This window comes from Saimiri boliviensis, chromosome 3 (assembly GCF_048565385.1).
Source record: "Saimiri boliviensis isolate mSaiBol1 chromosome 3, mSaiBol1.pri, whole genome shotgun sequence".
In the NCBI taxonomy this organism is placed as follows: Eukaryota; Metazoa; Chordata; class Mammalia; order Primates; family Cebidae; genus Saimiri; species Saimiri boliviensis.
In genome coordinates this window covers 143,847,210-143,872,301 of record NC_133451.1, presented here as the reverse complement: position 1 = coordinate 143,872,301, position 25,092 = coordinate 143,847,210, and the positions used below count along the sequence as shown (strand labels likewise).

The 25,092-nt window shown below is 40.8% G+C and overlaps 1 protein-coding gene across 5 annotated transcripts in view; it reads right to left on the bottom strand.

Moving 5' to 3' along the window:
- The window catches only part of ZNF827 (zinc finger protein 827), a 182,512-nt gene that overhangs the window by 19,683 nt on the left and 137,737 nt on the right, over nucleotides 1-25,092 (bottom strand). For all 5 annotated transcript variants that reach the window (XM_039479137.2, XM_039479138.2, XM_010338626.3 and 2 more), the window contains exon 9: nucleotides 3,000-3,137. In XM_039479137.2, coding sequence (XP_039335071.1) covers nucleotides 3,000-3,137 — 138 coding nt within the window. The remainder of the gene's footprint in view (nucleotides 1-2,999; nucleotides 3,138-25,092) is intronic.

The following is a 25,092-nucleotide window of genomic DNA, read 5'->3' as shown; positions in this document are numbered from 1 at the left end:
TGGGTGAAAGAGGTGGACCTTGCCTCTAAAAAAAAAAAAAAAAAAAAAATGTCCCAGAGCAACTAGAATAGATAATCTGCTTTTTTTTTTTTTTTTTTTTTTTTTTTTTTTTTTTTTTTCAGTCGTGGGTGAGTGTGTGCTGAGCAGTGGGGGGAATGAAACACAGCATTTGCAGGACTGCAGCGTAAGAGAGGCCCCATCATTCTCCCTAAGCTCCTGGCCTGGGTCACCCAGGAAATAAAAAAACTAATGAAATTAAGGGGGGAAAATGCTGTGTGAAATAATTTAATTGGAAATTTCATTTTACATAAATAAAATAAAGAATTTCAATTAATTTCTTAATGGAAACCCTCTCATAAAACTGACGAATGTTTCAGGATCATATTCAGAGTGGCATTCTGAATTTATTTGATCAATCAAGCAAATTAAACTAAGAGGAGCAGGCTTTGCTTTCATCATACAGAAAAAGGTAACAGCAGAAGATGAAGGAAAGAACAACTCCAGTGTTCTATCCTTAATGCTTACTTGATATTACTGAGTCTAGCTTAAAATAAATACCTGACTTCCTTAGTTCACAGAGAATAACATGGAAAAAACTTCTTCTCTACAAAATATAAGACCATTATTATTATAGGTGGTCCCCAGCATCTTGAAGGGCTGGCATCTGCGCTCAGCAGGGTCAGGGGCAGAGCCCTGCCGTGCAGATAAAATGTGTGCTTTCTTTGGAAGTTTTGCTTTTGTATGAATAAGTGAGTTGTTAAGTTTTGTTATTAAGCTTATGCATCCTCCATAAAGTGAAACTGTGGTGCTTTTTAAATCTTCTTCTACCATTTGGAAAGGTTTAATAACACTGGAATTTCCTCTTCTCAAAAGGTTAGAAAGAACTCACCAGGGAAAATTTCTGGACCTGATGCCTTTATTAATGGTACGTCCTTCATAATTTTTCCAAATTTCCCTTTGGGAACTGATTGATTCAAGTTCCCTCCCCGTTTGGGTCATTTTAGTCCTTCTGTTTAAATGAGCTATGTCATCTAAGTGTTCAGCTTTTTTTTCCTAGAGCTTCATTATTCTTCAGTAATCCTTTAACATCTTCCGAATTGAAGATTAGGCTTCCTTTTTCATTCTTAACTTTGAGTATTTTCGCTTCATTTTCTTAATCAGCCTTAAAAGGATTTATCTATTTTATGGCCATCTTTTTTCAAGACTTTGTTGTTTTACCAATTCCTTAAGGTGACTGTTAAATTCCTTTATTTTTGTCTTTCTCTCTAATTAAAACGTTTAAGTCTATAAATTTTCCTCTGACTAGAGCTCTTGCTCCAGGCTTACCTATGAGGTGTTTTCTGTTTCATTCCTTCTAGATATCTGTTACTGGAATTTTTATTTTCTCCCCTTTTCTTTGGTCCAATTAGGCAGGACATTTTATTGATCCTTACTTATTTAAAATTTCATTTACGTATGTTCAGAGAATGTGACCTTATGAAACTCCACTTTCTGGAACATGTTCAAGTTTTTGTTGTGGCTAAGTATATAACTAAATTTTACCTTTAGTGGAATTTAAGATTAAAAATAATAAAAATATAAAAAGAAGAAAAAGACACCAGCCTGGGGCATCATGGTGAAACCTCGTTTCCACGAAAAACTTTTTTTGTTTTTTTTTTTTTTTTTGAGACTGAGTTTCACTCTTGTCACCAAGGCTGGAGGGCAGTGGCATGATCACAGCTCACTGTAACCTCCTCCTCCCGGGTTCAAGTGATTCTCCTGCCTCAACCTACCAAGTAGCTGGGATTAAAAGCTTGTGCCATTATGCCCAGCTGATTTTTGTGTTTTTAGTAGAGACAGGGTTTCACCACGTTGGCCAGGCTGGTCTTGAACTCCTGGCCTCAGGTAATCTACCCGCCTTGGCCTCCCAAAGTGCTGGGATTACAGGCGTGAGCCACCATGCCTGGCCACAAATAACTTCTTTAAAAAATTAGCCAGGCATGGTAGTAGCGTGCACCTGTAGTCCCAGCTACTCAGAAAGCTAAAACGGAAGGATTGCTTGAACCAGGGAGGCAGAGGTTGCAGTCAGCCAGGATCATGCCACTGCACTCCAGCCTTGAGAAGAAAAAAAAAAAGGCAAAATTAGTCTTGTCATATTAATACTTCCTGTCTTGCTTTTTAAATTCTCTGTGATGTATGAAATCTTTATTTTGAACTTTTCTTTATCATTTGGTTGTTGTGTTCCCTGTATATAAGATATATCTGGATTATTTAAAAACCTGATTTCATTGTAAAAAATGGAAATGTTTGATTTTATTATTTCCATCTTGCTTTATGTTTACTATTGATTTTACCTTATGTCTTTTTGTCTTCACTTTTTGCTGTGTGGGTTAAGTTACTATTTATTTTTCCTCCTTAACTTGGTTGTCTTCCCTTTCCCAACTTTCAGAACCAACTGTATTTCTCCACGATTATATATAAATACAGGCAGAAGTTGTTTCTCTACCAAGGTGCCTTTTCCCCCCGCTGCTCCCACCCACCACAATAAGATGTAACCAGTAAAAAATTAGCCAGGCATGGTAGTAGCGTGTACCTGTAGTCCCAGCTACTCAGAAAGCTAAAACGGAAGGATTGCTTGAATCAGGGAGAAAGAAGTTGCAGTCAGCCGGGATCATGCCACTGCACTCCAGCCTTTTTAAGTAAGATGGAGTGGGTCCTCGTCCTGCACTCTCAAGATGAGATTAATACATTCTTTACAGAGGTTAGAAACTTTACCTGAATAAACCTAAATCGTGTATATTTTCTCATCAGAACTCAATGAGCCCTTTCAATACAAATAAAAAAGCCTTTCCAAGGTCTTCCTTAAACATCCCAAATAAAATGGCTTGAAAAGGTCCAGATAAACACAGTCCCAGGCGTTACTTCCTGTAACGCCTCTCTTAGAGAAACTCAGCTTCTGGGGGGAAGAGAAGTTGGTGATGGAGGACAGAGGGCTGACAGCCCAGGCCCCACTCACTCACCTGTGTGCAGCGAGAGGTGTCGGGACAATGTCTGCTGTCGGCCAAACACTTTCCCACACACGTCACAGGGAAAAAGCTGGTCATTGAATTTCCAGGATGGCAATCCATTTCCTGCCTCTAGGACTATCTTTTCTGTTTCTGGGTCAGAAGAACAAAGCTCCATGAGAAATAAGGCAACAAGAATACATTTTATGTTAGTCGACATTCAAGATTTCAGCCAAGACATCTCTCTGAAGATTGTGGCTATTAACTACAAATTAGTCTCTGCAACCGGTTTTCTTGCTCACTTCTGGTCTCTAAGAAGGCCATTCTTGAAAGCTGCAGTGGCAAGTGATTCCGACTCCAGTCAAATCTTCAGTATTTTTTCTGTTTCATCACTAAAGACCAGCCAACTAACCCTCTAGTAGGTTGACAGCACTGTGCCCAGTGCACAGCAGATACTCAATAAATATTTGTTAAATGAGTTGCCTGTTAAAATTCCAGAAATATAGGCTCTTGTCACAAGACAATAAATAAAGAATCGTAGGCTGGGCATGGTTGCTCACACCTGTAATCCCAGCACTTTGGGAGGCCAAGGCGGGAAGATCACTTGAGCTCAGAAGTTCAAGACCAGCCTGGCCACCATGTTGAAATTCCATCTCTACTAAAAATACAAAGATTAGCTGGGCATGGAGGCGGGTGCCTGTAACCCCAGCTACTTCAGAGGCTGAGGCATGAGAATTGCTTGAACCCGGGAGGTGGAGATTGCAGTGAGCTGAGATGGCACCACTGCACTCCAGACTGGGTGACACAGTGAGATGCTATCTCAAAATAAATAAATAAATAAATAAATAAATGAAAAGAATTGCATATCTCAGATTCTGAGGTAAAAAGAAATGGTTCAGTCCCTTGAAAGGAAACATGCTTTCATTCTCTTTAAGAAGAAAGCTTTGCTCTTCATTCCGGTTTGTGCGAAATCCTTAATGAGGAACTTCTGTTAAGTAGACTCAGTGATGACTACCACACACGGTGCCACAGAAAAGTCCCTAATGCAGGAATGAACCAGAATTTCCCTAAAGGTCTCAAAGTAAGGAAAACAGTGAGTGTCACAAATTATCTACCCATAGTTCATAGTTGTGGACAAAATAAATGGACTTTAATATATTCTCTAATCATCTTAGAGAGCTCTTATTTTCTCATTCTTATCCCTAGGATTACCTTTAATTTTCTGATCCATGTTTCTTCTTGTGGAACTGTACCAGATTACACAGACATTCCTTCTACGGTAATGTCATAAAGCAGGTGACAGAGAACACCAGAAAGAGGGAAGAAGGCACTTCTAAAAGGACACTTGAATGGGCCACTGATAGGCCTTTCCCCTCACCTTGAAGACCAAGACACTGGATACAGTAAGCTAATATCTTGTCTATCACCTCAGTGAATCATTGCAAATCTCCTTCAAGCACAGTACTGCATTACAGCACTGGACACCATGTGGTGATAATTAAATGGTGGTAAGAACTTCTCATAATCCAAGCAGATGAAAATGCTCACAACACAGGTCAGAGATAACATCAGAAGAAAGAACTTTATTTCATACAATTTGGTTGAAACTGCTTCCCAAATACAAGCTTCTACTTCTGTGTGGAGAAATCAAAGGGATCATTTTTCATTTGAATGATTTGTCAGATAGGGTCATCTAAGAGAAGAAGAAACAAGTATGAATGTATGTCTGGAAAGGGGAGGAGAGGAGATGATGGTGAAATTGCCATACTGTTCACTGTGAGGCACCTGCCAGCAATTCCAACACTGATAAAGCACATGAATCGATTTATTTGTGTTTGTTAAAACATAGCGCTTGGGGCCTCAGGGAGAAGAGCTGCTCTAATGAAAGTAGGAATGTAGAAACCTTTAAAGGGGAAGAGGGCAGACATGTGGGGGAAAGGGAAGTGGGAAAAAAAAAGGCAGTTGAACTTACGAGGACAAGAACCACTCTTAGACGGCCATCCTTGAGTTCAAGCAGTGGGCGTTTCAGCTGTGCAGTATATCAGTAGCCCCTTTTAAGTGTATACTCAAAACAGTGCTTCAAAGAACAGTAACAGTAATAATTATAAGGAGAAGTCAAGAGGGTACAGGGTCTCCTAATACATTCACAACAAGAATGAATGAATGGGGTCAAATGCCAAACAAGCAGATGCAATTATAAATAAATAAGCATCTTAATAATTCCTTCAAGTATCAGTCATGTACTGGAGAAGCTGAAGCATCATGAACTGTCTGATTGCCTCCACTGGCTTGGAAAATGATGACAGCTACCGAGGTTGTGCTGCAGCTGAGTGGGATGAACACCCGGAACCGAAGTGAGGCAGGCAGTTGCCATGGGGCACCCATGACCACTCAGCCACTGCCCCGCACCCAACTCCAAGCCTCATCTAGGGATCGCTGCCCTCCCGACCCCATCTTTGTGTTTGCTACAGCCATCCATTTTCATTTTGCACACAGGAATGAGGCAACCACAGACCATTTGGAGCCTTATCCCAGAACAAGACCTCGAAATCACAGCTGGGTGGGGCCTGGTGGGAGAGGCAGTGTGGGGAGGAGTATCACTGCAGCAACACAAGACCTGAAGCAAAGGCCTGTTCCTTGTTCTAGGGGCTGAGATGAAGCTGAAATGGGGTTCTGCAGATGCCACACTCTCCCGCATCTCCTGTGAATGATGCCACCCAAGTGCCATGGGAGAAACTCTAGAAACTTTTTTTGACTCCTCCCCTGACTCCCTTTCAACACATCCAATCAGTCATCAGAAGCTGTTGCACTTACATAGATCTTTCTGGACCTTGCTGCCTTAACTGTGTCACCATCTTTCACCAACACTGGGGCTAAAGCCTTCAAAACAGCTTCTCTGCTCCCAGACTCTCTCCCTTCCAAAGCACCTCCTCACCTGACAGATTCCAGAATGATCTTTCCGAGGCACAGATCTCATCACATCTTGTTCTGTATGCCAAAGGCTCCCCATGGCCAAACTTCTGGCTTCTGGGTCCTTCACGGTCTGGCTCTGGCCACCTCCCACCACCCGAATGCTTGGCAGAGTAGACTGCTTGACTTTTCAGGAACAAACAATTCCCTTTTAAGTGTCATTGCTTTTGAATCAACTGTTTCTCCACCAAAAACTACTCCCCCCAACCACTTCTGCACAACAAACTCAGACCCCATTTCAAGCCCTATCTCAGATTTCATCTTCTCAGGGAAGCCCTGCCCAATTCTCAACGTAGAGTTAGACATTTCCCTTCTCTGTGCCAGGGCACTTTCATGAATATTTCTGTTGTACCACTTTACCTATTATATTACTTGCTTACATAGCTTCTATAAGCCATACACACACACACATGCACACACACACACACGTACACACACACACAGACACACAGACACACACACACATGCACACACACACACACACGTACACACACACAGACACACACACACACACACACACACACACACACACACATCTTCCGCATATCAGGCAACCCACCCAATCCAACATGAAGCAGTGCTCAGTCAACACGTTCCCTGGTCTCCCTCCCCTGGGGAAAGGGTTCTGCATTATTTATTCATGTATCCTCAGCAGTCACACAATCTCCGCTACATAAGAGGTACTTAGTATATACTTGTTGAATAAATGAATGATGGAATAAAAGGGTTCAAGTGAGGCAGAGAATAGATATTATCCTTATTTTATAGTGGGAAAGACTAATAATTTATTAGCATTCATTAAGGCCTATGGCCAATTCAGAATGAAAAATCAGGCTACCTGCCTTTCAAATTGCTGTTTTAACTAAATTCATTATCTGCTTTTATGATTCTATTTGTAGAAATGTTTGCAGTCCTGAGCTATACTCCCAAAGGCTCTAAATTCTTACCTCTTCCCAACAGCATCAAGCTACAAGATGATTTTCTTTATGACAAACTCTGGCAGTTGCCATTTGTCAGTTAACCCAACAGTCCTTCTCAACTTCCCTTATCCCCAGCTTTCTCCAGCCATGGAAACAGCTGGGGCAGCCGTGTGCCAAAGTCCTGAGAAGGCTTCTGCTTTTCTGATAAAATGAAAGATAAGACTGGTGTTGGGCCTCTTCTCTTTTCCAGCCTTGATCACAGCGGAAATGGCCGGAACTCTGAATATGAGGCGTGTGGACAAAAGCCAAGTGCCAAGGATGGAGAAAGAGAAAGATGAGAAAAGTATAGGTCCTTGGTATGGTTTGGATCTGTGTCTCTGCCCAAATCTCATGTCAAACTGTAATCTCCAGTGTTGGAGGGGGGCCTGGTGGGAGGTGACGGGATCATGGGGGTGGAGTTCTCATGAGATCTGAGTTTTCAGAAGTGTGCAGCACCTTCCCGAACTTCTCATTTCCTACCGCTCTGGCCAGGTAACTAACATGTGCCTGCTTCCCCTTCCCCTTCCACCACAACCAACAGTTTCCTGAGGCCTCCCCGGAAGCCGAGTAGATGCCAGCATCATGCTTCCTATAGAGCCTATGGAAGTGTGAGCCAATTAAACCCCTTTTCTTTATAAATTACCTAGTCTCAGGTATTTATAGCACTGTAAGAACTGACTGATCCAGTCCTCCATGGCATGTCTCAGTAGCTGAATGAACGCCAGAAACCACCCACTTCTGGACTTCTTGTTTTGTAAGGAAAATAAGCCCTGTTTGTTTCAGCCACTGCTAGTTAGATTTTCTATTACTTACGACATTCTTAACTGAAAGCCCCTCCTATGGTTCCTCTTGGTTTTAGAACTTTGAACATTAGGTTCCACCTTTTGACAGGCTTTAATTCCCAAGCCCCGCCCCCATTCTGTGAAGAATTCTACACATTTATTATCAACAGCAACAAGTGTACAGCCATCTGAACACATTTCCATCTGAATTATTTTCTTCTGCTGGGGACGAAAAACTTTAAAAGCTTCTTTTAGATTATTCAGAAATTTTCTTTTAAAAACGTTTCATGAAGCATAATACATGTAGCAGAAAAGTGCACATATCAATGACTGCTTTTAAGTTAGTTCCAAGGTCACAAAACAGCTTGGAGTATGTGTACGCTTTTAAACTTTTTGTTCTTCTTCATCTTGATTCCCATATCCCTTAACATTTGTTTCATTATTTTAAGTGGCTTGAATGTATACTTAAGATTTTCTTCATTTCTTTTAGAAATACTTGTCTAATGATAACCTCTTTTTTTTTGTACAGAGTCTCATAGAATTTTGTCTCTTATAAAGCATTTTATTTCTTTTCACATTCTTATATTCTGATCTATGGGATAATCATAAATTGCTTCCATAAATTCCTGGCTACTTGGTATGATGTGATCAGATGGTTTTCTCTCTGCTTTCCACCTATGATGTTTGCTTTGAATGCATTTGAGAAGCATTCTTAATTTGAAAAGCATTTGAGCTTTTGCTATTTCTTATATAGGTTTTTGTTTTTGTTTTAAATGAATCAAATAGGTGTATAGGATTAAGCACGTTTGTCCTTAGAGTACAGCTAGAAACATAGGAACACAGTGTAAGGAGAACGATCCCATCCTAGCAATCCCAAAACAAGGTTTTCAGCTCTTCCTGTTAATGGTGAAATGAGGTCTGTTATCCATAATGAGGACTAGTTGGCCAAAATACAACATGGCAAACAAGGCTTCTTATAACCCAGTGATCCAAGGGGACATGTCTCATTTCATGTATAGGTCCTGGGATGATGAAACCCATCTGGCATATTTCCAAAAACTTTCCTTAATTAAACCCATTTGGTAAAATTCAGAAGGGAGTTCTATCAAAATATGCTTGACAAAACATTAGATGAAGTAGGGGACTCAGTTATCTTCAGATCCAATTTGTTCATTTTCAGGAGGATAAAAATGACACACTGTATTCCAGGACCTCTCCTACCCCAGAAGACCCCACAACTTGCACAGGTTGGGCAATGGTTTCCATAGTAACTAAGTCTCCATCCCGCCCCAAATCTTAGCTCAAGGAGGAACCTTAACAATCATCTTGCTCAATGTCTTCTGTTTTTTATATAAGGAAACTAAGGCCAAGAGAACGTAAGTAATGACCCCTGGCTGGTGACTCTGGGAGAGCAGAGACAGACTCACAGTGTCATTCAAGCTCTTCCAAGCCATATGAAGTCAATGCCAAAGTCTACAAACAAAGGAGGGATTTTTCTTTTCTTCCTGTTCTTTGGCTCTGAGTTGAATACTCTTGGTTACAAATGGACATGGGCAGATTTAGCAACAATCCACAGACACTAGCATTTTTCTCCACTTCTCTTCTTAAAAGTGTAAGCCTAGACTATTTCCAGGCACAGAGATGTTAGAAACTGTCACAGGTCAAAACTTAGAATAAAGAAGGAACAAGAGGAAGGTCAAATAGGGAAGTCCTAAAAGCCAATCCTCTCTGACTTAAACATGGTATTACTGAAGAATACCATGGGCTTTTCATTGCCATTTGGAGAGCATTTTTGGTACAACTAAACAACAAATAAGCAAAACCTCAAAAACTGAGAGGGACAAAGGAAAGGACTTTAGTTTGCTTCCTTTCAATTTTAACATCATCTGACCCTATTGTTTGGTGTATTGTTTGGCTTTGTTGGCGTGTTTTACTTTGTGAAAAGATCCCTATATTTCCTGACAAAACAGTCCTCTCAAAGAACCATCTCTCAACCTCATTTTGGTAAAAGAAATGCTAAGACAGAAGGCTTTATTTGGCTACAGCCATAAGCCAAAGACTGGCCAAAACATGACCTCAATGCATAAATAACTGTTCTGATCAACTAAATCTCGTTACTGAAGAAGAGGTTCTGGGGCCGCTTGGGTTTTCCATTGTGACATATGGTATTTTGATCACTTCTTTCTTTCATCATCAAGGCTGGAATGTTTTGAGGCACACCTCAAACTGAAATTCTGAAATCCTCTGTACTCCTGGATAGGTTAAAACCTACCAGGTCATTTTCCAGGCAGAAAGCAGAGGGCATGGAACTTTCTGGTCAGACTCTATCCCTACTGGCTCTGTCCTTTGGTTTCATGGGCTCTGCATGGCCTCTGCTTAAAACAAGCTACCACCTTCTGAGGGCTGCTTGTGAAGCTAAGAGCCAGCTGTGGTTTATGACTCTTTGGGGGTTAATACCTTTGTTCCAGTGCTTGTAGCTCTTCTATATCCCTTTTTAATTTTTTCAGAGTCATTTCAATTTAGGATAACATCTACCGTTTTAGAATTTCCAGCTCAGAGGATCTATCTTGCAGTGTCACAGCTGTACTGGAACAGCAGCCACAATGCAGATGGCTGGCACTGGTGACCTGTCCCACCATTTCATTTACTACTAGTGACCCTGCACAAGATGCCAGAAGTGTTGCTCATGCCAGTCCTAACAGACTTACTAGGCTCCCTATGACCACCTCTCTGCAGGTCTTGATGTAACCAACTTCTCCTTTAAGGACCATTACACTCTCCCAAAATACAGGATTTTCTCCTGACCAAGGTGTTACCTCAATGAACTGCTAAGACAGAGGAATTTAGAAATAGTTTTTGTTGGCCAGGAGCGGTGGCTCATGCCTGTAATCCCAGCATTTTGGGAAGCCGAGGCATGTGGATCATGAGGTCAGGAGTTCGAGACCAGCCTGGCCAACATAGTGAAACCCTGTCTCTACTAAAAATACAAAAATTATCAGGGTATGGTGGCACACACCCTGTACTCCCATCTACTTGTGAGGCTGAGGTGGGAGAATCGCTTGAACTTGGGAGGCGAAGATTGCAGTGAGTCAAGACCATGCCATTGCACTCCAGCCTGGCGACAGAGTAAGACTCTGTCTCAAAAAAAAAAAAAGAAAAAAAAAAAGAAAAGAAAAGAAATAGTTTTCTCAATCTCTGCTCAGTTAGAAACACTGGGTGGATATTCTAGATGTAAAACAATTAACACCCTTGATCTTCTTTGGGCTCATTTCAAACTTTAATGCTTAACAAACTTAGCAAAGTAGAGTTTTGCATTACTACTTTCAGAGAGTCCATGCACAGGTCCTGGGAAGATGAAACCCATCAAGCATATCTCCAAAAATTGTTATTAATTCAATCCATCTGGTAGACTTCAGGTGGCAGTTCTCTCAAACTCTGTCTGACAGAACATTAGATCAAGTAGAGGACTCTGCCACTTCCAATCCAACTCCTTCATTTTCAGGAGGATGAAAATGAAGCCTGACATTCCAGGGCTTCTCCAACCCCAGGGCACCCCACAATTTGCAAGTAATCGCTTCCACAGTAATTAAATCTCTATCCTGCCCCAAACCCAAGATCAAGGAGGAATCCTAACAATCATTTTTTTTTTAAGTTGCTGTTTTTCATATAAGGAAATTGAGGCCCACAGAACCTGAGTGATTACCCCAGGTAACCTGCCTAGTGACTCTGGGAGAGCAGAGACAGACCCACAGTCTGCCTGCTCCTGTAAGCCATATGAAATCAATGCCAACTGCTTAGTAAATGGGTACTTCTGAAAAATCATCCCGGGAAAACTGGGTGACTTTTTTTTTCTCCTTAGTGCTGGATAACAGTTAGCTTAAAAAATACTTACTGATTGACCTCTCCTCTCATAAAAAACTGTTTTCTATATCTGGTTCTTTATACAGGTCATTTTAATTCAATAGTAGATAACTGGACCTCGATTCCCCGGGTAACAGAAATGGCTAGAACTAGGTACCCCTAATTCCAGCGAGGCTGATCACATAGAACTTGAGTACCATAGGGATCTTCTCTAAGCCTCCAAATGCAGACACTCACTGACAGAATCTAGGCTCATTGATGCCTGCCATTATAACAATATTTATTAAAAAAGAAAACTATATAACTTAACCTTTTACAAGATCCATGTATGAAAATTTGGAATGTTGCTTCTATGTTTTCCCTACACTTATATTTCCAAAATTAGTGGGATCCTCCATAAAACCTTACTGAATAAATGATATAATCACATCACCAAGATCAGGACTGTTGTACTGAATGGCAACCTAATTTGATATTACAACACAGAAGCAAACTGACAATATTGATTCAAGAATTATTCTAAAGGATCTGGTTATTATTTTCCCCATTACACAGACCAGTGATCACTTCTCTTCTTAATGATGATGGTAGGATTTAAGGTTTTAGCAAATGCCCTCAGAATGTCCTCATATTGAGGACATTTATAAATCTTTTTTAGACAAATAATCAGGCCTGAAAATTGTGTCTTTTTTGTTAGTTTGCTCGGCTTTGTGGTAGAAACTGATGTTTATTTACTTAATGTCCAACAGAACTATGTGGCTTTTTGCTTTGTTTCAAGGTGGCAATGTGCCCCATTAAAAACACACCTTCCATACCAGCTTCCACTACTATTACAGGCTGTTCATGAAACATACCTCTGGACAATGAGATATAGGTGGAAGTTCATGCAAAGAGATTCTCTGACATCCCTCCACTCCCCAGAAAAGACAGTCTTAGAAAAAGACTTTTGCCCTTCACTCTGGGCTCTTGCTTCTTGGCTGTCTAGAGGTACCACAGGTCTCTTTCAATTACGAAGATGAAAGCCATTGATAAGGGTGGGGGAGCAGAAAATTAAATGGTGGGCCCTCACCGTCTCCTTCAAACAACTATACCAGCCTTATATTGCCTATTTCTGAATTCTTTATTATGGGAGAAAAACAGATCCATAATTCTCTGTGGTTAAGCTGAACATAATTCCAACAGATAAAGACAAAGTGTATAAATAGTTTCATCCAATTTTGCCACTTTATCTCCATTATGCAAAAATCAGAATTTGTTAAAAATATATTAAGGAGACAATACAAAGTTAAAACAATAGCTTGTATTTATGGAGGATTGACCATTGCATTAGTCACTACATGATGCATTTTACACATATACTAATATTCAACCTTATAGCAGCGCTATGTGTTAGACACTATTATTACCATTCCTCTTTTACAAAACAAAGCAAAACAAAACACAAAAACCGTGTCAGGCTCAGGGTGGTTGAAGTCAAGGTCACCTAGCAGGAAAGTGATAGCCTTTCCCAAACCTAAAGCTATCTGACTACAAAGCCCATACTCTCAACCATTTATTACATTACACTACGAGACCATAGAGGAAAATCTAATGGTTCTAATTTATTCCACCAGAGACAGATCTTCTGTCTGTTACAATCTTGATTTTTTCCGCTGTAAATTCACCAACCATAAAGAAGAAGCATCCACGATCACATAAATCTAAAGAGAGCTTTATTGAGGCAACCCAAATGCTTCCCCCAGGGCCTGCCTGGAGACAGGATGGTGGAATTTGGAGGCTCTGCCTCATTTCCATTACCCAACTCCTCTTTGGCCTCTTCCTGTGTCTTTACATCTGGTGAGCTGCTGGGTATGAAAAATCTGAGCACCAATTATGTAAATTTTAATTACAAAACTTACTTCAGGTAGCTTTCACTTGCTCCAAAATGAGACCTTTAGAGTCTTTTCTTTCAATTTTTCCCAGAGAAGAAAAAAAACAGGCATTCGAGTGCAGAGCTGCCTGAAGACTGTATTAGGTGACAGTAAATCTTTAAGTCCCAAAGTTATCTTCTATAATTTACTATAAAGTATGGGCACATATGAGAACACCTTGAGGAAAAACATTATCATTGTTTGGGCAAATAAAATAATATCCTCTTTTCCCTTGTTTGTTGTTGAATTAGGTTCTAAATATATATTAATATTTACTTAGTAAGTGAGGAAAAAGGATAAACTAAATGAAAAGAGTGGACCACTATAATTAAAAATTTAATGATCCTAAAATACTCTAATATTCTAGAAATACTCTGAATTTAGAAAGTAAATCCAGACTTTCTAAAATACTAAAATATTAATGTTGATTTACTCCTGAAATTATGCAATGTGCTAACAGAGTCATACCTATAGAGTCTTTAAAATATTGAATATATTTCTTCTTAAAATTCAAGTCACAGTCATTTCCAAATATTATTCAAGTAAGCCTCTAGGGATTCTGCAGTTCTCTTCACTAAGATTGGAATCCACTGGTATTCTCAATTATTCCAGTCTTCTTTTCTTATGGACAAGCCTTGATCGTATCAACCATTCCTTCAAAGATTTCTAAATTTCCTTAAAGCCCTTATCAGCTCGCAGACACTGCAATATTCTTGTGTGACTACATCCAGTTTCAAATTTTCAGTCTTCCTCTTTCTCTTCTGCTAACCTATTGAATTCTGTATTAATAGAAAATAGAGTTGTTCTGCTTTGCCTTTCTCCTGACCTTGGGTTTTAGCACATTATAACATTTTTGTTAGTTAATGACAGATTTAAAGTTTTAAGGCAACAGTGGTCACATATAATTTTTCTCCTTGATCCAGAAATTCTACCTATTTGACTAGGAAGGGTTATATGTTTTTATATGGTGAGGGTTTCTGTTTGTTAGTTTATGTAATCATTTTTCCTCCGGTGGGGAATCACAGACATAGGATTGGGAAATGCTTTGTGTCTTAGTTCAGTCTGCTATATAACAAAACACTGGGTGACTTATAAACCACACAAATGTTTTTCTCACAGTTCTGGAGGCTGAGAGGTCCAAGATGAAGGCACTGGCAGATTCAGTGTCTGGGGAGGCCCTGCTTTCTCATAGGCAGCTGTCTTCCCACTCTACCCTCAGATGGCAGAAGAGGCAAGAGGTCTTTAATAAGAGCCTCCTTTATAGGGGCTACTAATCCTAGTCATGAGGGCTCTACTCCCAAGATCTAAGCCCTTCCCAAAGGCTCCACCTCCTAAATAGCATCACTTTAGGGGTGAGGATTTTAATGTATAAATTGAAATGGTCAGACATAAACATTTAGAACATATTACTTACTTTAGAACATATTAGCTAGGAGAGGAGGAAAAAGGTTATTAGTATTTTCCTATGAACGTATGCCATAATGATTGGCAGCTCTGAAAATTAGTTACCAGTAATAATAAATAGCACAGTTGGCAAATATTTTATTTTTTAGATAAGTGAAATAGGCCATCTCTATTGTATCATTCTCAATAATTTGAATAGATGCATACTTAAATAATTGAGAAAACTTTGTATTTAGGTGTAGCTGAAAGAGGAAATATATATATGAACAGCTAAGATTTATTTAGCACTTATTTTACTCTGGGCACTGTGCTAAGGCTACAGGTTTTACTTACATAATTTCATTTAATCTTTTTAACAAAAGATGAAGGTTGGTCTCATTATTACCCTCATTTTATAGATGAGACAAATCAAGGCTCAGAATTGATTAAGAAATCATCTTTTTCTTACATAGCTGGTAAGAGTGAGAGCCAGGATTAAACCTGGAATGCCCAACTAGGAAGCATATGTACTCTACAGCTTTCCTTATACTGCACAAAACTCTAGCCGTGTCCACGGGGTGTGTCATTCCTCTTGGCAAAAACCTCTACTTTCTGTGACAAAGTAGAAAAAGGACCAGGCGCGGTGGCTCACGCCTGTAATCCCAGCACTTTGGGAGGCCAAGGCGGGCGGATCATGAGGTCAAGAGATCAAGACCATCCTGGCCAACATGGTGAAACCCCATCTCTACTAAAAATACAAAAAAATTAGCTGGACATGGTGGCACATGCCTGTAGTCCTAGCTACTTGGGAGGCTGAGGCAGAAGAATTGCTTGAACCTGGGAGGCAGAGGTTGCAGTGAGCTGAGGTCACGCCAGTGCACTCCAGCCTGGCTCCTGGTGACCGAGTGAGACTCTGTCTCAAAGAAAAAAAAGTAGAAAAAGGCTGAGAGTCTTGAGGCTGAGCCTCTGGTCTCAAAGTTTCTATGAGATGGTGACCTCATTTTGGACCTGGTGCTAAGAAGGCCAATACCATATGTAAAATGTTTCTCTTTCCTAGGTGGCAAGTGCCACTGTATTTCATGGTCTCAGATCAAAATACAACTTCATTAGCTTCTTTGAACAAAATGCTCCTGTTGAAGAATGGAATGGAGTTAACAGTGTAAAGGGTCTGATGCAAATTTACTCCTACTCCAAATGCATACCCTATTGACAAACAGTTTGAACTACTGAATTTGTATATGAAACTTAGGGCATCCTTTTGCTTTTAGTTGTCATAAGAAAAAAATAAAAGGGCATTACTGCTGTCAATATAAATAAATGAAAAATCTGAACCACTTCTATTTATCATTTCAGAATTGAGAAAGAGTAAGAAATGAACTTTTGGCCCACAAACCAGAAATATATATATTCAACAGCCTAGGAATATATACACACACACACACACACACACACACACACACACACACACACACACACACAGTTTTTTTACGTTTTACTTTTTAAGACAGAGTCTCACTTTGTCACCCAGGCTGGAGTGCAGTGGCATGGTCATAGCTCACTGCCATCTTGAACTCCTGGGTTCAAGCAATCTATCTGTCTTGGCCTCCCCACAGTGCTGGGATTACAGGCCTAAGCCACTGCGCCTGGCTTGGGATATTTTTAAGTAACAGATAATATTCAATGATTCAACTCCAAAGTAGTTGAGCAAGAGAAGTACATATATTTAAAAAGATATCTTCCTTCCGTTTCAATGTTCAAATTGAAAAGGAATTCAAATAAATTCAATAAAAAATTCAATGTAAAATTTCAACTACAAATAAAACTAGAGAAAGATCAAATAATAAACTGGAAAATACGGCAGGACCACCTTACTCCTGAGTGGAAATGCAATACATTCTAGTTATGTGCCCTGTATTACTCTAGGTTGTTTGTGTTGATTTTTCTCATGGATTATGACTCGAACATCTTTGAAAGCATCTCTTCCTACCCTCTCTCTTTACATAGATCTTAAATATAATAGCCAATAAATATTTGTGGATTTGATTAAAATTTCACAAGCTATAGGCAAGAGAAAACATGCATCGATGTATGATGACATATGTAATTTAATGTCAATAACGTCCACATAGACAAGACTGAGAAGCCCCTGCCTGTGCATGCTGTATCCTTACTGTATTAGCCAGGGTTTCCTAGAGGGACAAAATTAAGAGGAGTTTATTAAGTATTAACTTACATTATCACAAGGTCCCAAAATAGGCTGTCTGCAAGCTTGAGGAGCAAAGAGAGCCAGTCCGAGTCTCAAAACTGAAGAACCTGGAGTCTGACGTTCAAAGGCAGGAAGCAACCAGCACGGGAGAAAGATGTAGGCTGGGAGGCAAGGCCTGTCTCCTTTTCACATTTTTTCTTGCCTGCTTTATATTAACTGACAGCTGATTAGATGGTGCCCACCAGATTTAAGGATGAGCCTGTGTTCCCCAGCCTACTGACTCAAATGCTAATTTCCTTTGGCAACACCCTCACAGACATACCCAGGATCAATACTTTGCATCTTTCAATCCAATCAGGCTGACAGGATTAACTATCACACTTTCTTCCTCCTGACAGAAAGCCGCTTCCTCTAACTTTGATGGTAAAAGTTCAACCTCAGAAGGTCTTTGGAGACCTTCCCTCAGCAGAATCTTTGCCTCATCTTTGGTGAATCAGGGAGAACTGCAAGAATACATAATATTCCTTCTAGTTCATGGAGAACTTGAGATGTGGATAAGCTAATTGCTTGCCTAAGGTCCTCCAGTGAAATTCTAACTGGGAGGAAGTCAGTCTCAGCTCAGCTCCCTCTTCACCTCACCCCGCTTCGTCCCCACATGCTGACGTTCAGGTTCTTAATCACACTACATACCAAAGGCTTTGCAGAACTAATCGGTCTTCAACCATACGCTGTGTTACTGAACATGTCCTAGAGTGGAGACCAGATGTCACCATGAGAATCTTATTTTCTGCTATTTCCCGATTTTGGCATGTGAACATTTGTAACCTTAATGTTGCATGAATGAAGACTTTTGCATGTCGTATTAATAATGGGAACTCACAAATGCTCCTTCTCCAGTTGGAATGCTGCCACATTCTGATTTCAACAGTGTACGGCTGCTTTTTCAACGTGTGAATTTGCCTAAAGGTCCTGTTGGTGTCTTCTGAGCTGAAAATGTGGTCATTTCTAGTTTTACAGATAATGTCAGGTAAACATTTAGAGATATTTACATTTCTCACTTTCAGAGCACCCATAGCCTGTAATCGTAGCATTCTGGGAGGCCAAGGTGGGAGGATTGCTTGAGCCTAGGGGTTGGAGACTGGCCTGGGCAACATGGTAAAACACTGTCTCTACAAAAAGTACAAAAATTAGCCAGGTGTGGTGGTGTGTGCCGGTAGTCCCAACTACTCAGAAGGCTGAGCCATGGCAGGGTGGGGATGGGATGGGAACTGCTCGAGCCCAGGAGGATGAGGCTACCGCATTCCAGCCTGGGCGATGGGGCGAGACACTGTCCAGAAAAAAAAAAAAAGAAAAAAAAAAGCATATACATACCTAACACCAGCAAAGGCCGATGGAAAAGCCTTTTACTTGTCAAGACCCAATTCACAGAGCTATTTCTACTGTTAAGGAAACCAGTAACATCCACAGCAGAACAAAATACCACATAACACCATATCCCAAATATTGGTTTGCCAAGTAACCATGGGTTAAAAAGCGAGTTTTCAAAGGGAGGGCTTTCAAGTGGACTGGCACCTTTATTTTCTCTTCCAAAGTGAAGGTTTAAAAAAAATGGCAACCTCTGTTGTCTAGCCAAGGCTGCTGAACCACGTATACCTGCCAAACCACCCAAGAATCAGCAGCTGGTCTATAGTGGCTGAATCTGCTTCTTCCCTCAAGATGCATGTACTGGGGATGTCCTCACAGAGTCATGCCAAGTCAGAGGCAGGATGTTATGTTTCGTTTTGGTTTTCTTTTGTTGTTTTTGTTTGTTTGTTTGTTTTCAAGACTGAGTCTCGCTCTATTGCCTGGGCTGGAGTGCAGTGGCGTGATCTCGGCTCACTGTAATCTCTGCCTCCTGGGTTCAAGCGATTTTCATGCCTCAGCCTTCTGAGCAGCTGAGATTACAAAGCACCCCCTACCTTGCCTGGCTAATTTTTGTATTTTTAGTAGAGACGGGGTTTTACCATATTGACCAGGCTGGTCTTGAACTCCTGACCTCAAGTGATCCATCCGCCTCGACCTCCCAAAGTGCTGGTATTACAGGTGTGGGCCACCGTGCCTGGCTGGCATTATGTTTTATAAAGAAGTTTGGTCTCTTAGAGCCCTGGCTCTGAGTTACACAATTCTGGGACCACATGTGCAATAATTATGAAGCAGTGGCATTCTAACATAATCTAATATCCCCAAACAAAAATCAGAGGTCAGATCCTATCAGGTTCAAATCGGAACCTGAGTTCCTCCATGTTGGATCCCACCGCATGAATTAGGCAACATGATAATGAGAAGTATTTCCTTTTGAGCCAATCATTTTGCCCTAAACAGAACGTGGAAGAGCTAAATCCCTACATTAGATTCACACGTGTGAGGTAACGTTTAAAAGGAAAGTAGAAGCAGTTGTACTATCTCTGAAAACTTTTGCCTCATCTGCCCACCCAGAGTAGGGTATCTATCTCATCAGTGGCTCCTCAGCTAAGCCTTCTAATTCCTTTTGAATTTAATTTGGAGCCAGTCCGTTGATAAATCATATAAAATATGCAAAAGAGAAACAGCTGTTGATTCTGGGCACGCATATATTTGGCCCATATAGTTAAACGATAGTTTCTCGACAGTGAGATAAAACGGCCTATCAGAAGCAGTAATAAACTCCAGGTGACTCCACGGAGCCATTCTTTCAGGCTTCAGTGTCTACCCTACCTAAAGGGTGCTAATGTCCTTCATATTCTGTTAACTTGGGAAAGATGTAACCACTTGATTCTACAGGGTGAAAAACTTGCCATTTGGAACCATGGAGGGAAGAAACTTTTACTTTATTTTCCCATTTCAATTATCAACTTGAAAGGAGGTTCTTTACTCTTTCAGGTAGAGAGCTGCTTAAGAATAATTGTTCTTAAAACAAACACACATAGACATGTTTCCATTTGTTTGTGCGTAAAATATCTCTGGAAAACGGTACACGAAACAGTGAACACTGGGAAGGGTGAGGGTGAGGGGGTGGAGAGCAATGAGGTTAGCAGAGCAAGGAGCAGTGAACTGTTGGTGGGGAAAGAGGGTGGGAGGGAGATCTTCTCTGGTTACCTGCAAATCAAATTTCTAACAAATTTTGAAAATTTGGTGTCACCTCTCTTTTATCTATCTTCTTAACACCTGTGCAGGAAACATGGCAACAACAATGATGATACAATTTACTGAGAGCTAATGATGAGTCAAGCACTCTGCTAAGAACCTGACATAGGCCGGGCGTGGTGGCTCAAGCCTGTAATCCCAGCACTTTGGGAGGCCGAGGCGGGTGGATCACAAGGTCAAGAGATCGAGACCATCCTGGTCAACATGGTGAAACCCTGTCTCTACTAAAAATACAAAAAATAAGCTGGGCATGGTGGCGCGTGCCTGTAATCCCAGCTACTCAGGAGGCTGAGGCAGGAGAATTGCTAGAACCCAGGAGGCGGAGGTTGCCGAGATCGCGCCATTGCACTCCAGCCTGGGTAACAAGAGTGAAACTCCGTCTAAAAAAAAAAAAAAAAAAAAAGAACCTGACATAAATTATATCATTTGTTCCTTTTCTTTTTTTTTTTTGAGATAGAGTTTTGCTCTTTGCTGCCCAGGCTGGAGTGTAGTGGCACAATCTTGACTCACTGCAACCTCTGCCTCCCAGGTTCAAGAGATTCTCCTGCCTCAACCTCCCTAGTACGTGGGATTATAGTCACCCATGACCATGCCCAGCTAATTTTTATATTTTTAGTGGAGATGGGTTTCACAATGCTGGCCAGGCTGGTCTCGAACTCCTGACCTCTCAGGTGATCCACCCGCCATGGCCTCCCAAAGTGCTGGAATTATAGGTGTGAGCCACCACGTTCAGCCTCATTTGTTTCTCCTAACAACCCATGTGGTAGGTACTATCTTCATTTCACAGATACCGAAGTGAACCACTTACACTGACTGACGAGAGATGCATGTACTGGGTGTCCTCCTGGGGTCACGCCAAGCCAGGTGCAAGGTGTTATGTTTTATAAAGAATTTTGGTGTCTTAGAGCCAGTGGCTCTGAGTTACACAATTCTGGGACTACATCTTCTGTAATTATGAATCAATAGTGTTCTAGCATAATCTAATATCCCAAAACAAAAATTAGAGGTCAGATCCCATCAGACTCGAATCCAAGCCTGAGTTTCTCTGTGTAGGATAGAAGAGACTAGAGAGCAAAGTTAAGTTCAGATCGTGCTGTTCAAGGTAAACTCTTTGCCTTTAGGAAAAATTATTTTAGGAAGCTTCACATTGACCTTTACAGACACTCCCTCTACTGCTCTTATATAACAAATAGAGAGGATTATCTTCCTATCAAGTTACAACTGTTCACCTGGTCACTTACATGAGTCTTACGCCAAGGACAGGATTTGTGAAATCTCGCCTACTCACAAAGACTGCCTGACAGGAAAAGGACTGGACCTTCTTCTCGGGAGCTTGCTCACCAGCGTAAGGTGATCAGTCCTCATTCCCGTCTGCTCCTTCTCTGCCTTTCTAGTTCCTGAATTCCCTTATTTTAAAAAGAAAGACGGTATGACTAGAATCCTTGTTTTTCTTGTTGGAGGAACCAACATGCTACGGCTTGTTTCGTCAAGTCCTTGAATAGTTTTGAAGCATTATACTACAATACATTGAGTTTTAAAAGACGAAAGCTTCTGTGGTATAAACGGAAATAATTTATTCTAGAAATTCCCATTGTATTGTTGCTAAACCCTCACTCCCTCTAACTACTTACATTTTTAGCCAGCCTAGAAAATATTTTGATCCAAGCCAGTCTAAATAATGTTCATTTCCATATGACTATATGCAATCGTTTTATCATTTTCTGTTGATAAAATAGTATGAATTGCCAAATGAGTCACCATCATTTTCCCTCACCGAATTTAAGATTAAATGTATATAGAATCATCCTACTAAATTCCATGTTGTGAGAACCAAAGGTTCTTTGAGAAACTTTTTCTGAAGAAAAGGAAGACAGAGGTTTGCATACTGGAGTGTGGTTTTCTCTGCGGACTTCACATTCACATGAGGGTAGGTTATAACCTATAGAAGAGACAGCCTGCTCCTTTCAAGCAATATATATGGTTTATATTTCTGTCACTTCACATGCAAGTAAAATATTGCCTTGCTTTCAAAATTTATGCTGGTAAAATAAGTATGAAATGACCTAACAGTGAATATGTGTGCTTTAGGGGCCAAGCTATCCTAATATCAATATAGGATTGTCTCTACATATATATGCATGCTTACAAATTTAAAGATGTTCTGGCTGGATGCAGTGGATCATGCCTATAATCCCAGCATTTTGGGAGGCTGAGGCAGGCAGATCACCTGAGGTCAGGAGTTCGAGACCAGCCTGGCCAACGTTGTGAAACCTCTTCTCTACTAAAAACACAAAAGTGAGCTAGGTGTGGTGGCATGCACCTGTAGTCCCAGTGACTCAGGAGGCTGAGGCAGGAGAATTGCTTGAATACGGGAGGCGGAGGTTGCAGTGAGCTGAGATTGCGCCATTGCACTCCAGCCTGGGTGACAAGAACAAGACTTGACTTAAAAATAACAATAATTTAAAAAAAGATGTTCTAACCTTATTTTAGCCATGTTACCTATTAGAACTGATGAGGCAGAATTTCAGGGAGGGTTATCTGCTACATGATGCTGAAATCTAAAATAATGTAAAAGGTAAGACAGCCACTGTCATTTGTAAATCTGAGTTGTGCCTCTTCGACTGTGAGTTTCTAAATGTCTTTACTGAGGATAAAGAAAGAATTTTCACAAATTTAATGATCCTTGTGGGATCAAACCAGAAATCTCTGACATTGTTGAGAAACATGAATGCAAGTCAATATTATCTAAAGTTGACAAAGCAGCTGGAGCATCAGTTGCCCACACATAATTTCTAGCTTGGCCATCAATGTTCGGACATAGGAAGCTGGCAGTCTGCTGATTCGTGATCGGCTTGAGCCCACAGCAATTCCAATTTAGCATTATCTTCATATTCAAAGCAGATGTCCCGTTTTGATACTTTACTGGGGTTAGGAGGTTGTGGCTACAACTCCAAATTAGATCAAAGCAACAAATACTGGGATTTACAAACCAAATGAAATTAACAGACATTTATGTGCTTAATAAGTTAAGGCTTAAATCAGCTAGTCGGACACAGCAATCACCCGTAACAATAACATGTATAGCTCTTAGTGGAGCTCACTATGTGTTCTGAGTGTTTTAAGTGTTTTGTTCTGAGTGTTTTATATATATGACATCATTAATCCTCATCATAAACCTATGAGTTAGGTATTAATGGCAATTTACAAATGAGGAAGTCTGGCATAGAAGGTTGACTGTTCAGAATTAATGTAATAGAGTGAAATAACAGGCCATCGCAGACACTGTCACAGTTTGTGAACTCTATCCTGACCAAAGGCCATTTGGAATTATTAACCAGTATTCGGGTTAGCCTAAAAGAATTAACCTAAAACCAGACATCTGAGCAGAGACTGCTAGCTGTCCTCCAACATCCATACTTTTCTCCTTCCTTTAATAAAGGAACCCCTGAGTTTTAGCTGGGCACGTGGCTGCCCAACAAAACACCGTCTATCTCTTTACCAGTTAGGGATGGCCATGTGACCAAGTTTCAGACAACAGGGTGACCAGAAGTGATGCATTACATGCCCTTAAAAGGAGGGCCCGGCCAGGCGTGGTGGCTCATGCCTATAATCCCAGCACTTTGGGAGGCCGAGAAGGGTGGATCACAAGGTCAAGAGATCGAGGCCATCCTGGTCAACATGGTAAAACCCCGTCTCTACTGAAAATACAAAAATTAACTAGGCATGGTGGCGCACGCTTGTAGCCCCAGCTACTCGAGAGGCTGAGGCAGGAGAATTGCTTGAACCCAGGAGGCGGAGGTAGCGGTGAGCCGAGATCACACCATTGCACTCCAGCCTGGGTAACAAGAGCAAAACTCCATCTTAAAAAGAAAAAAAAAAAAAAAAAGGAGGGCTATGCCCTTGACTTCCTTCCTGCTGTTTAGGATGTGGATATGATGGTGTGAGCAGTGGCAGCCACAGTAGACCATAAGATGAAAGATGCATGCCAAGAATGGCAGGATAACAAGAGAGAAGGAGCCTGAGTGCCTGGAGCTGCCACGTCAGCTCTGGACTGCTTATACTCTGGCTGTTACATAAAAAGAGAAATCAGCTTCGACCTCATTTAAGCCACTACAGCCATCAAAATTTTATCATGACTAATGTATACAAGAGTTTTTTCATTTAAAGTATGCTTAGTTTATAGAGAGTAGGACCCCTGCTCGATAATGCATATGTTCTGTTTCTTGAAATTTTAATAATTCATGAGGAAGATTCCATCATATTTGATGCTTATTTTCCAGGCCACTGTTACAATGAAATTGCATGTCACAATTGTCCAGCTGTCTTTTATGAAACAAGCACCAGTATTAATAGAGCTATTAAATCACCAAACTGTAAGTTAGAAACTTGGAAAGTTTCCAGAAATACATGTATAAACAGTGAAGGAATATCATTTCATCTATTTCATCTGGATAGATGGTCTTTTTTTCTTTTTTTTTTTTTGAGACAGAATCTTGCTCTGCCATCCAGGCTGGAGTGCAGTGGTGTGATCTAGGCTCACTGCAACCTCTACCTCCTGGGCTCAAGCAAGCCTCCCACCTTAGCCTCCCAAGTAGCTGAGACTACAGACCCCAGAGCTGAAGCGATCCGCCTGTCTCAGTCTCCCAAGGTGTTGGGATTATAGGCGTGAGTCACTGCACCCAGCCTGTACAGCTGGTCACTGAATCTTAGTTTTAACACGCCCTTTATGTACACATCTGCCAACACGATTTGGTGTTTCTCAACCTCAGCACTACTGACATTTTTGACTGATAATTCCTTGCTGTAGGGCCTGTGCTGTGCATTGTAGGATGTTTAATAGCATCGTCAGCTTCTACTTACAAGATGCCAGCAGTA